Genomic DNA, 14291 nt, shown 5'->3' with positions numbered 1-14291 from the left:
TTTGGGGGCATAATTATTTCACTTTATCTTCAAACAATAGGTAAAGTAAGACAGGAATGACAAATCTTACAAGGAAGCACACTGTAGGTAAAAAAAGGTAAGAGACTGAGTCAAATTCATAAAGTAAGCAGTGATCTGGGATTTAAGTTCTGAATTTGCTTTAAAAGTAAATAAATTCAAGATTTATTGTGGAAAGACAATGTAAAACACAAGAATGCTTTTTAAAAAGAGGCTAGTAGAACTACCATAAAGAGTAATATTGTTAAAAACACCTTCAAGCACTCTTTCAAACTTCAATATAATCACTCAAGCGATGATACAATGCAAACTAAATACAAAAGGACTCGTCCCTCAAGTGTAATTTTCATTTTGAACGCTATGAACATTAATTCTGTCTCTTCCATTTACTTTCTAGGTGACATTGGACAAACAGCTTATTTTCTTTTAATAAAATAACAACTTAAAACCAGATTGCATCTAAATTTACTTTCAATTTATAACTTGAACATTTATTTTTAAATTGTTGGTAATAGAGAGTCACAAACCTCCTGCAACTCATCCTTGGAAGAAAAATGAGATGTTGTACCAGAGATGATCATTCTTATGGGAAATGAGCCCAACTCAAATCTGAAAATAAAAGGAATTTCATAGATGTAAGTAATAGGAACAATGACCTTATGTTTATAACACATTATATATATTTAAACTATGTAACATTAGTAACTATACGATAAGCCTGTAGGTTACAATGGATACTATCAATTACCACAAGAATAGCTCATATGCATCTGGGAAAATCTGAAAGCTATGAAATTTATCAAATTTGACTATAAGATTAAAATTTAGATAAAGCTTTTATAGGAAACATGATGAATGTTTATGTTTAAATTTAAGTTCATATTTAAAGCAGCACCCTACAATTTTTGATTATGCATTCCATCAACAAAATTTTTTGACCAAGAATTTCCCAATGTGCATATTTTTATTTATGAATTATATATATACACTAATTTAAAGGTAAAAAGGAAAACATAAGATAAGAATAAGATAAGAGCATGAGATAAGAAATGATACATGTAGTAATATTTTCTTCTTGCGCTCTAAGGCATTGTCTTGCAAACTTCCCCAACTCATTTTGGACATCACTGTGTTTAAACATCGTTATTGGGGCATTGTTGGTGGAACTCTTGTTCAAAGCCACAGATGGCATTCTTTACCCCTCTGTCTTACATAAAGAATCTGGCCACAGGTCTAAGGGGTTCATGCTGTAAAGCAGAGCACAGATACATCTCAGACATGCTGCCAAGTCTGGGCTCTGTACACACTCGGAGAGGAGAATAATTTCCAGTTACAAAATAAATCTACAGCATTGCAGAGAAATATGATCATCCAGGAGGGAACAGAGAGTCAAGCAAACAACAAAACCAATGATTCCAGTAGGGTGTTTAAGGAAAGTGATTTTTGTTTTGTTTTAAAAAAAACAGTTTCTAACTAATTTGGTCTCATGTGGATGTTAGCCCCTTTAAGGTCTGGAAGGGGTAGAAATGTGCTTTTTGCTCACAAAAAGCTATCAGTGAGAACTCTGAGTCCTTTATGACTAAGAAATGGGAGGGATGAGGGACTGAAGATGACTGGCATCAGACATGCTAAATGACACAAAAATAAGCAAATTGCACAGCTCTTTCATTTAGGGTACTTTCATAGAGTTAATAAGTGATATTTTGGATTTGGATGAGGAATGGTAGAACACCTTCGCAGGTGGTCTATTGTGAGAGAAAACCATGCCATCCTGTACATTCCGAGGAAATCTAATTATTATTGCTTTTGTTCTGGGACTATCTTAGGGCCAGGAGCATATTGCAGTGAGCTATAGTTCTCCCAAAAGTTGAAACCCCAGAGAAGACTCATAACCTATCCAGTTTTGGAGGGCAGCTCCCCAGGCACTTCTGATTAATTTCTTCTACTGCCTCCAAGCCCTCCACTGTATTACCTCTCCAAGGGAACTGGAGGTAGGGATTAGTTCTCTTCAAAATTTCTGAAGTTTTTTTTCCCCCAGAACAAAACTATATTAACAAAGTAAACGAAATAGTTTGCTGTACCATATATGGCTTCATTGCATTCTTCTGGGCTAGGGAGAGAGCCAGAAGGGAAAAGGGGATGGGGTTCATGACTGGATTTAACTCAGCTCTTACTTGTTCCCAGCAATTCTTCATGGCCGGAGATGAGTAACAGAAATCTGTTTCCCATCCCCTTCTTTTCATTCCTCTCCCTTATACCTGGACAGCGGGCTAGTGAGTTTTAAAATTGATATACTTCATCAAACCATTTGAGTAAAAATAGTATCATTTATATGCTTTAGGGAACATCTGATTACACTTGGTTTTAGGCAACTGAAGTATCTGGGTGGAAGAATACACATTGTGAAAGTCACTCAGTTGTGCCCGACTCTTAGTGACTCCGTGAACTATACTGCCCATGGAATTCTCCAGGCCAGAACACTGGACTGGGTAGCCTTTCCCTTCTCCAGGGCATCTTCCCAACTCAGGGATTGAGCCCAGGTCTCCCGCATCGCAGGTGGATTTTTTACCAGCTGAGCCACCAGGGAAGCCCAAGAATACTGGAGTGGGTAGCCTATCCCTTCTCCAGCGTATCTTCCCGCCCCAGGAATTGAGCCTGGGTCTCTGCATTGCAGGCGGATTCTTGACCAACTGAACTATTAGGATATAAACAAATACTAACTTTTTAAGAAGATGGGTCCAGTTTTCTTTTACAAAGTTCCAGGCTAGTTGCTGCCCCTTGGGATTTCTGGCAGTCGTAAAAAGAAGAGTTGCCAAGTCCTGTGTCTTGATAACCTTTCCTTCCATTCCTAGTTCAATTAACCTGAAGAAACAAAGATCACTTAATTTTTCATGGCATGTGATGTATAATGGAAATTAACTCAGACTGTCAGTATATTAAAAGCATCAGAGAGAAAGAGGCACAATGAAAGTGTAATGTACCCAAAACAGTAATAAACTCTCTACTGGCTAACATTTTTTAATATTCCAGTTAAATGTTTACGTTTCTCTAGAAATAATTTTATCCACTTATTATTTCAGTAAACTTCAATTAGCTTCTTATACACAAAAATGTATTTTTCAATAATAATAATTTACCTCCAAGATTCTGACACTAAAACATAGCTATTTGCTTAGTATCAATCACATGATTAAGGAACATCTGTTTTCACTAGGTGCATTTTGTCAATACACGGGTTTTGGAAAAAATTCAAAATGGTTCAAATCCTGAGTTAGTTATTATTATATGCCTTTGAAATTGATGGCTGAATTTTAGTAACTTTCCTGAATATGTGTAAGTTTACTTTTAACAACTTAAATTCACTTACTTCATTAACTTTTGCTGATGTTTGCTGGTTGACAATGCATACAGAATTTTGTTTTTTTCGGCACCCGACAATGACAGTTGATATTGCTGCAAAAGGTAATTCCATCCTGCTGTTGTTTGAGCCCCCACGGAATACACGATCGCTAAAACATCTGTTGGGATACTGTAACATTAAGCACAAAAGTGAAAAAAAGTTCTACGAAAGAAAAAATTAGTTTTTCTTATTATGATTTTAAATTCTAAAACAGAATCACCTTTGAGTTATTTCCTGTTGTTGTTCAGTCACTAAGCTGTGTCTGACTCTTTGCGACCCCATGGACTGCAGCACACCAGGCTTCCCTGTCCTTCTCAATCTCCCTGAGTTTGCTCAAACTCATGTCCATTGATTCAGAGATGCCATACAACCATCTCATCCTCTGTTGTCCCCTTCTCCTCTGCCCTCCGTCTTTCCCAGCATCAGGGTCTTTTCTAGTGAGTCAGCTTTTTGCATCAGGTGGACAAAGTATTGGAGCTTCAGCTTCAGCATCAGTCCTTCCAATGAATATCCAGGGTTGATTTCCTTTAGAATTGACTGGTTTGATCTTCTTGCTGTCCAGGGGACTCTTAAGTGTTCTCCAACACCACAATTCAAAAGCATCAATTCTTTGTTGTCCAGCCTTCTTTATGGAAAATTTTATGTACTGTTACTTTGCAAACTATTTGTGTTTTTTCCTACTGATAATAAAATGTTTAAAGAATAATAATCATAAAAATTTAAACTACATGGAGAATCTTCATGAGAAGATGAAATCAATAAAAGATGTGATTTCTGAAATATAAATGCACTGGTTTATATACAATTCTGTCAATAAATTGCATGTATTGGTACTATATGATTTTTTTTTAATTATTACTTGTTGCTTTAATGTCGCATTAGGAATATTTTCTAGTAGGCCTGTTTGAGAGTTATCTGACTCTCTAGGTGTAAAAAATTGTAATTTAGCACAGTTGTTTAGAGTTCAGTCATTTATATTATAATTCTGTAAAATGATAACATGCAATATTATTATTTTCTGTCCCCCTAAAGAAGGCACCATGGTTTTCAAGTTTTACTGTCCTAAAGGATACTAACTAGTCTTTATTTTAATTTAGTTATGATTTTTAATTCCAAATATAATTGATCAGTAATAGCCAATATCCATATTGATGGCTTGGAAAAGTACAGTACAGAGAAGCAGGGATGGGACAGGAAATTTGCATTTATCATACAGGGTTCATAACATTGTACTAGTCTCTATACAACTTACTTAACTGCCAAAGTTACCCAGTGAGATGTAAAAGTTACCCTAATTTTTTAAAAGTGGAAATAAAGTTCAGAAAGTTTAAGTAACTTGCACTGAGGTAACATATTAGCCTTTTTTGAGATGGGATTTAGACATATGATCCTAAAACTGTACTATTTCCACTGTACTATATGTACATAAATATCCCAAAAGCCTTTGAATCATAAAACAAAAAGCAACCAAATTATAATCCACATTATTTTTATTTTAGTGTATTTTACCAAAGGAAATCAGTCCTGGGTGTTCATTGGAAGGACTGATGTTGAAGCTGAAATTCCGATATTTTGGCCACCTGATGTGAAGAGCTGACTCATTTGAAAAGACCCTGATGCTGGGAAAGATTGAAGGCAGAAGGAGACAGGGACGACAGAGGATGAGATGGTTGGATGGCATCACCGACTCAATGGACATGAGTTTGGGTAAACTCCAGGAGTTAGTGATGGACAGGGAGGCCTGGAGTGCTGTGGTTCATGGGGCTGTAAAGAGTCGGACATGACTGAGCAATTGAACTGAATTGAACTGTACAAATTTAAAAAAACTGGTAACAAATGAATCGTGAGTCCCTTGAAGGTAGGACACCTAGCTGTTTCTCTCACCAGCTTATTCTTGGCACTAACTGCGGCACCTGGCACAAAAGCAGCAGGCAAAGCATTATATTCTGAATTCATGAATAAAGGAAGTAATCTGTAAAGCATTATATTCTGAATTCATGAATAAAGGAAGTAATCTCTAAAGGATTAATACTGATGGTCTTAAACTTTAAAAAAATAAACCTACAATATTTGATTATGTAGTCTTGATTACAAGCTTAAATGAGATTTTCCTAGAATGTTTTCATAGTATAGCATCCTATACTATAGGATGTTGAACCATCATATCTATTGGACTTGAGTGACTTCTGGTAAGATCATTCTTCTTGTAAGTAGCATAAAGACAGAATATAATCTGATGTGCTATACGGCAGCAGAATGTTTATATTTTAGCCTCATTCATACAGTTTATTTAAACATGAACAAAAAGAAGAAAAAAATACAGCTAAAAGATTTTTTTTTTCTGAAACTGATTTTAGGCCTAAATCCTAAAGACTGAAAAAGTCCAAAAAGAAGAAAGCAAATTACTTTTTTAAAAAATAAGAAGTCAAGAAAAGATTTCAAAAAGCTCATGGAGATTTAGTTATATGGAGACAAATTGTGATAGCATTTCATAACATGAAATTTGGGAGAGGAAAAATTGACACTATTGCTTTACCTGCTACTAAAGCTGTGAATTTTTTCTTCTATTCTAAAAAATGAATTTTCCTTAATTCACATACAGATTTGATTTCTCAAAACATCCAGCTTGAAATTCAGAGTTTTAATAGCAACAATATAAAATCATGTGTTGGACAGAAATTAAGGCTTACATTGAAAAGATTGTGGGGCCTTTTAATACTATGGGTTGCAGCTGCTAGACTGAACTGCAACAGAATCGATTTGATCACTGGGCATTTACCTGATTACAACAACCACTGGAATCAACTTTGCCACCTTACACATCCTTTAGATGGCCCAAATCATCAGTTTCCTATCAAAGCTGAAACTTGAGGCTAAGACAGTGGTATGTGGTGCGTATGGTATGGTATTGGTTAATGAGGAAGTAAATACATTGAACAAAGCTCCCTCCCCACCACCTCATTTTTTGTTTCATCAATTGATCATTGGCGTTTCGATTGCATGTACATTTCACATTGCTTTTTATCTTTAAAAGGCGTTACTCTTGGCAGTCGGGCACCACTCTAGTCTACCCCACTTTCACCCGCTGGCTGTCTTTCTGAAACCATGCTAATGTTTATTAGCTTTTCCCTGCAGGGAACTAAACCTCACTTCCCACAAAAATCTATTGAGCACTTACTATGTGGGAGCATGAAACAAGGGTATGTAATTCCCAGCATGTTTTTTTTTTTTTTCCTGTCCTCACTAAAAGGTTTTAGATTTAATGTCTCTCATGATCAAAGACTTTTACATCAAAGTGAAAGGAACAAAGAACAGAAGTCCAGATTTACTTTAATTTTCCACTGGATTCCATCCACTGAGAGAAGAGTTCAGTTGCCTTCTGGATGCAAGGAGCATGGTTCAGGTAACAGGCCAGCTTCAAGACAGTGGAGCGAAGCATTCTGTCCCAGACAGAGCCCTCGTCAAGCCAGCTTTGCGTGTCAATCACTGGCTTAAAATACTGGAGAAGGTAATGCTGCAGAAAGCATAGGATGGTTTACAGAGAGGCTAAATTTAGTTCTTAACACAGCCCTCACTCACCCATCTAATGGGTTCAACTCTAAACAGTCTGCATGAACATTTCCCAAAGCATGGAACTACTAATTGCTACATTTTGCTTGTTTTCTGGTGTGTGGTCTCCCCCCACCACAGTTCCTTTCTCCATTAGAAATACAATTTTATTTCTTATCTGAGAGGGGACTATCAATTGATGTAAGATAAAATCCCTTTAGGAGGGATGCTTTGCTTATGACCCTGGTACCCAGCTCTTAGGGTGATGGTGACATAGACCAGGGGATAACCAACCATTCGATACTTAAGGGGTGACTGTGTCCCAGGCGATTTCCTTAGATTCGCCAAGCTTTAACCCCAAGAGTTCACGCAAAATAGAACAAGTCTCACTGATCGTCCCGCTGCCATGGCTTTTACTTAATGAACCTTCTGAAAGGAATACAAACCTTGAGATTTTCAGTGACATCTGAAATGTTCCTTCTTTCCACCATGCGGTAAAACAATTCTAGGTATTCCAGACCTTTGAGAAGCGCGGGAATGCTTGTTTCATGTTGGAGGTAGCGAGTCAGGTCAAGGGCTTTGTCTAGGGTCAGCCTTCCTGCACTGAGGTATAAAACAAACGTCGGAGGTTTGTGCGTATCTTACAGTTCTCAATATTTTAAGTAGTAAGACAAATATGATACAGAGACCAATAACAGAAGCAGCTCATTATAATTCAAACCATTTGGTTTAAATCCTAGCTCTCCCACTGATGCGGGCAAATTAACCTCTGAGCTTCACCTGCCTCCTCTATATAATGGGAATAATATTAGTATCTACTTTAAATCTCTGTTGTGAGGATTAAATGACTTAATATAGGTAAAGTGCTTAGAATAATTGCCTAAACATAAATAAGAGTTTTCTAAATGAAATAAACAGCTAATATTAATATCTAGTACCAAATAATATCAAACTTTTAATGTATTTGTCATTCTCTAATTGCTTAATTTGTGGTTTTGAATTGTTCCTCCACGTGTATTTGGAAATTTTGAGGACAGGTGCCATATCTTTTTTTTTTTTGACGTCCCTTCCTAGAACCTAACAGAGAAGCCACAGTTATTCTGAGTAAGACAAAACAAGGATTTTCTTTGTTTTTAAAGAATCTATTTAGATTCTAAAGTGATATGTCTTCTTTATATTTTCCTTTAATGCAAACAAACAACAAAACTATTATTCTGAGCGCTGAAACTTCAGCGTGTCTTTTATAGAGGAAGTAAGTTATTATATTGTCACCTCCATAACGTGGTTGCTCACTCATGTTTCTGAGAAGACCTGTGTCCCTGCAGCATCTATAACCCATTCTTGCCAGCATCCAACTCCCATATTAAGCATAATAGTTTGATATGGAAACAGATTCCAGAACAAAGATACCTGTGTTGAATTTTTCATTAATATAATGCCCTACCTCCTTTGGGATTTTTAACATTTTAAATGCTCATCTGAAATAAGGGAACTGAAACCAGAAAGAAGTGGCATCAAAAAGAACCAACTTTTGTTGTGACTGTACTCTTCTCAGTCACAGTGACATAGAGCTTTAAAACAGACCCACAGTAGATTTTCTAAAAATTTCATCTGACGACAGAGGGCCGGACCATATGCGCTATGATTTTAGAGTCTGCTGTATTTTTAAAAGTACAAATCCACAAAATGTCACTATTCCTTCCACACGTGCAACTGTCATGATATGTGGTACGCTAGCTAAGCATAAATATAGTCACAACCTTTACAATTTTAAATGTTAAATCTCGTACACAATCCATTCATTACATTGCTCACACTGGGGAAATCAATATGGAACTGGTAGAGAAATTAAGGAGGAATTGACTGCTTATGTTTAGGCTTGCCTGGAAAAACAAGCTGTTTTCTTCTATCTACCATCAACAGAATAATATATAGAATAAATCAGGTCACAAGGTCACCAACAGAAAAAATATTAAGGATCAGGTGGAGTATTATGCATTGGAAACATTTCCTATTCTGAGAATTACTGAAAAGTACTCATTTTATTCAGTGTGACATATTATTTCTTTACCGGTACTATGAAGTATACTCTACTTAGAGGATAAGCAACAGGACAAAACCAGGTATTATATTCTAGGGTCAAAATTCTGAAAAGAATGTTTAATACATAAGACCACTTTATATTAATCTTTTTTTCTTTTTGGCCCAGCCTGGCTGCGACGGATCACGCAGAAGCGTGGCGAGAGGAGCTACCCCAACCCGAGGTCAGGGGCGGAAGCCGGGAGGAACTACCCCACGTCCAAGGAGCCGTGGCTGCGCCGGTGCAGGAGGGCCGAGAGGAACTGCTCCACGTTCAAGGTCAGGAGGGGCGGCTGTGAGGAGATACCCCTCGTCCAAGGTAAGGAGCAGCCGCTGCGCTTTGCTGGAGCAGCCGTGAAGAGATACCCCATGTCCAAGGTAAGAGAAACCCAAGTAAGATCCAAGGTGTTGCGAGAGGGCATCAGAGGGCAGACACACTGAAACCATAATTACAGAAAACTAGTCAATCTGATCACATGGACCACAGCCTTGTCTAATTCAGTGAAACTAAGCCATGCCCTGTGGGGCCACCCAAGACGGCCGGGTCATGGTGGAGTGGTCTGACAGAATGTGGTCCACTGGAGAAGGAAATGGCAAAACACTTCAGTATTCTTGCCTAGAACCCCATGAACAGTATGAAAAGGCAAAATGATAGGATACTGAAAGAGGAACACCCCAGGTTGTTAGGTGCCCAATATGCTACTGGAGATCAATGGAGAAATAATTCCAGAAAGAATGAAGGGATGGAGCCAAAGCAAAAACAATAGCCAGCTGTGGATGTGACTGGTGATAGAAGCAAGGTCCGATGCTGTAAAGAGCAATATTGCATAGGAACCTGGAATGTCAGGTCCATGAATCAAGGCAAATTGGAAGTGGTCAAACAGGAGATGGCAAGAGTCAACGTTGACATTCTAGGAATCAGCAAACTAGAATGGACTGGAATGGGTGAATTTAACTCAGATGACCATTATATCTACTACTGTGGGCAGGAATCCCTTAGAAGAAATGGAGTAGCCATCATGGTCAACAAAAGAGTCCAAAATGCAGTACTTGGATGCAATCTCAAAAACAACAGAATGATCTCTGTTCGTTTCCAAGGCAAACCATTCAATATCATGGTAATCCAAGCCTATGCCCCAACCAGTAATGCTGAAGACGCTGAAGTTGAATGGTTCTATGAAGACCTACAAGACCTTTTAGAACTAACACCCAAAAAAGATGTCCTTTTCATTATAGGGGACTGGAATGCAAAAGTAGGAAGTCAAGAAACACCTGGAGTAACAGGCAAATTTGGCCTTGGAGTATGGAATGAATCAGGGCAAAGGCTAATAGAGTTTTGCCAAGAGAACGCACTGATCATAGCAAACACCCTCTTCCAACAACACAAGAGAAGACTCTGCACATGGACATCACCAGATGGTCAACACCAAAATCAGATTGATTATATTCTTTGCAGACAAAGATGGAGAAGCTCTATACAGTCAGCCAAAACAAGACCAGGAGCTGACTGTGGCTCAGATCATGAACTCCTTATTACCAAATTCAGACTTAAATTGAAGAAAGTAGGGAAAACCACTAGACCATTCAGCTATGACCTAAATCAAATCCCTTATGATTATACGGTGGAAGTGAGAAATAGATTTAAGGGACTAGATCTGATAGACAGAGTGCCTGATGAACTATGGATGGAGGTTCATGACATTGTACAGGAGACAGGGATCCAGACCATCCCCATGGAAAAGAAATGTAAAAAAGCAAAATGGCTGTCTGGGGAGGCCTTACAAATAGCTGTGAAAAGAAGAGAAGCGAAAAGCAAAGGAGAAGAGGAAAGATATAAGCATCTGAATGCAGAGTTCCAAAGAATAGCCAGGAGAGATGAGAAAGTCTTCCTCAGCGATCAATGCAAAGAAATAGAGGAAAACAACAGAATGGGAAAGACTAGAGATCTCTTCAAGAAAATTAGAGATACCAGGGGACATTTCATGCAAAGATGGGCTTGATAAAGGACAGAAATGGTATGGACCTAATAGAAAGTGAAATCAAGTGAAGTCACTCAGTCGAGTCTGACTCTTTGTGACCCCATAGACTGTAACCTACCAGGCTCCTCAGTCCATGGGATTTTCCAGGCATGAACACTGGAGTGGGTTGCCATTTCCTTCTCCAGCAGATCTTTCTGACCCAGGGATTGAACCCAGCTCTCCTGCATTGTAGGCAGACGTTTTATTGTCTGAGCTACGAGGGAAGCTGGACCTAACAGAAGCAGAAGATATTAAGAAGAGATGGCAAGAATACACAGAAGAACTGTACAAAAAAGAGCTTCATGACCCAGATAATCATGATGGTGTGATCACTCACCTAGAGCCAGACATCCTGCAATGGGAAGTCAAGTGGGCCTTAGAAAGCATCAATACGAACAAAGCTAGTGGAGGTGATAGAATTCCAGTTGAACTATTTCAAATCCTGGAAGATGATGCTGTGAAAGTGCTGCACTCAATATGCCAGCAAATTTGGAAAACTCAGCTGTGGCCACAGGACTGGAAAAGGTCAGTTTTCATTCCAATTCCAAAGAAAGGCAATGCCAAAGAATGCTCAAACTACCGCACAATTGCACTCATCTCACACGCTAATAAAGTAATGCTCAAAATTCTCCAAGCCAGGCTTCAGCAATAGGTGAACCGTGAACTTTCAGATGTTCAAGCTGGTTTTAGAAAAGGCAGAGGAACCAGAGATCAAATTGCCAACATCTGCTGGATCATCGAAAAAGCAAGAGAGTTCCTGAAAAACAACTATTTCTGCTTTATTGACTATGCCAAAGCCTTTGACTGTGTGGATCACAATAAACTGTGGAAAATTCTGAAAGAGATGGGAATACCAGACCACCTGACCTGTCTCTTGAGAAACCTATATGCAGGTCAGGAAGCAACAGTTAGAACTGGACATGGAACAACAGACTGGTTCCAAATAGGAAAAGGAGTACGTCAAGGCTGTATATGGTTATCCTGCTTATTTAACTTATATGCAGAGTACATCATGAGAAACACGGGGCTGGAAGGAGCACAAGCTGGAATCAAGATTGCAGGGAGAAATCTCAATAACCTCAGATATGCAGATGACACCACCCTTATGGCAGAAAGTGAAGAGGAACTAAAAAGCCTCTTGATGAAAGTGAAAGTGGAGAGTGAAAAAGTTGGCTTAAAGCTCAACATTCAGAAAACGAAGATCATGGCATCTGGTCCCATCACTTTATGGGAAATAGATGGGGAAACAGTGGAAACAGTGTCAGACTTTATTTTTTTGGGCTCCAAAATCACTGCAGATGGTGACTGCAGCCATGAAATTAAAAGACGCTTACTCCTTGGAAGGAAAGTTATGACCAACCTAGATAGCATATTTAAAAGCAGAGACATTACTTTGCAAACAAAGGTCCGTCTAGTCAAGGCTATGGGTTTTCCAGTGGTCAAGAATGGATGTGAGAGTTGGACTGTGAAGAAAGCTGAGCACTGAAGAATTGATGCTTTTGAACTGTGGTGTTGGAGAAGACTCTTGAGAGTCCCTTGGACTGCAAGGAGATCCAACCAGTCCATCCTAAAGGAGATCAGTCCTGAGTGTTTATTGGAAGGACTGATGTTGAAGTTGAAACTCCAATACTTTGGCCACCTGATGCAAAGAACTGACTCATTTAAAAAGACCCTGATGCTGGGAGGGATTGGGAGCAGGAGGAGAAGGGGACGACAGAGGATGAGATGGCTGGATGGCATCACCGACTCGATGGACTTGAGTTTGAGTGAACTCCGGGGGTTGGTGATGGACAGGGAGGCCTGGTGTGCTTTGGTTCATGGGGTTGCAAAGAGTCGGACACAACTGAGCGACTGAACTGAACTGAACTGATTTTTTACTAAGACAAATTCCATTATTTATTCGTACTTACCTACTTAAAATACTTTAATCTTAATACTCATCAAAGAGGGAATCATTTTCATGGAGTTATTATTTAATAAAAATCCAGCGCCTCACCACCTGCTTTCTGCTTCAATTAATGCACAAAATGTTATCTGAATGTCTGTTTACCTTAAAGACTAAACATATATATATGCATATATTTTAGCCCAACAAAAAAATCTATATCTACTTATTTGCATAAGGTTTCAGCTAAATGGTACCTTTGTGAAATAAACTGTATCCCTGAGGAAACAATCTGGGACTTCTTTCTAGGGTATTGGAATACAAAAGATAAATAGTTTACCTGTAAGGAATTTATGGTTGTCATCTTAATTCCACTCAACTCAGAGGAGATCCAAGTATTAAATATTTAATAACAAGTATGAAAACTCAGTTAAAATGAATATGCATTCCTGGGTCAAATTTTGTCTCTAAGCTCAATGCAGTCACAGATTATATCCTTAAACTCTTAAGTAGATATTTCACAAAGCAGGGAAGGAAAAACTACATATCACTAAAGCAGAGGAATAAGAAAAAAAAAAAAAAGTAGACCTATTATGAGACTTTAAAATTGTTTTCTTATACAATTAGTTTTCTTATAAAAGTAGTATAAACAAGTTACAAGACAATTGGAAATTAAAGAAGGGGAAAAACACATAATTTCATTACCCCTACATATTCATTAGTAGGTCTTTGGAATATTTCTTTCCCCTTTTGTTTTTTTCACCATTAGCTCATTTTTTTTTTCCATGTAGTTGCTAACTTAAGCTTACATTCTGTTTTTTCTTTTCACTTTCACATTATTTGAAATGCATTTTTCTGTGTTGTCACCTCATCTTCCTATTTAGTACATGATCTTTTAAACAATTTATATTAGATAAGACTAATAATGCTAACAGCTACCATTTATTGAGCATTTATTACTGTACTTAGGGCTGTATCTACATTACCTTATGCAACCCTCAAAACAACCTCATATGATAGACACTATTATTACTGGAGTTTTAAAGATTAAAAAAGTTTTGAAGACTAGAAAATTTAGGTTTAAAAAGGTTAAATAGCTTGTCAAAAGTCAAACAATAAGTGAAGAGGTAGTATGTATTGATAGTTGACCTGTTTTAAGCCAAAATTTGTACTCAGAACCTCATTAACCTATCTAGTTGGTAAAGAAATGATGATTGCTTGTCTACTGATACATCAGTAACTGCAGGATTCCTGCTGCTAAATTGAGAGTGCCCATAAATTTATAGGCTAGAAACAGCAGAAAAGACTTCCAGCTATTGGAAAGATCGGCTTTCATATTCTG

General features: G+C 37.9%; 1 protein-coding gene across 1 annotated transcript in view; it reads right to left on the bottom strand.

Moving 5' to 3' along the window:
* The window catches only part of ERAP2 (endoplasmic reticulum aminopeptidase 2), a 52870-nt gene that overhangs the window by 3826 nt on the left and 34753 nt on the right, over nucleotides 1-14291 (bottom strand). The window contains exons 14-18 of the mRNA XM_055565313.1: nucleotides 7414-7570; nucleotides 6748-6932; nucleotides 3386-3547; nucleotides 2740-2880; nucleotides 546-627 (exon numbers count right to left, since the gene is read on the bottom strand). Coding sequence (XP_055421288.1) covers nucleotides 546-627; nucleotides 2740-2880; nucleotides 3386-3547; nucleotides 6748-6932; nucleotides 7414-7570 — 727 coding nt within the window. The remainder of the gene's footprint in view (nucleotides 1-545; nucleotides 628-2739; nucleotides 2881-3385; nucleotides 3548-6747; nucleotides 6933-7413; nucleotides 7571-14291) is intronic.

This window comes from Bubalus kerabau, chromosome 1 (genome assembly GCF_029407905.1).
Source record: "Bubalus kerabau isolate K-KA32 ecotype Philippines breed swamp buffalo chromosome 1, PCC_UOA_SB_1v2, whole genome shotgun sequence".
Lineage (NCBI taxonomy): Eukaryota > Metazoa > Chordata > Mammalia > Artiodactyla > Bovidae > Bubalus > Bubalus kerabau.
This window is presented reverse-complemented; position numbering and strand designations above follow the sequence as displayed.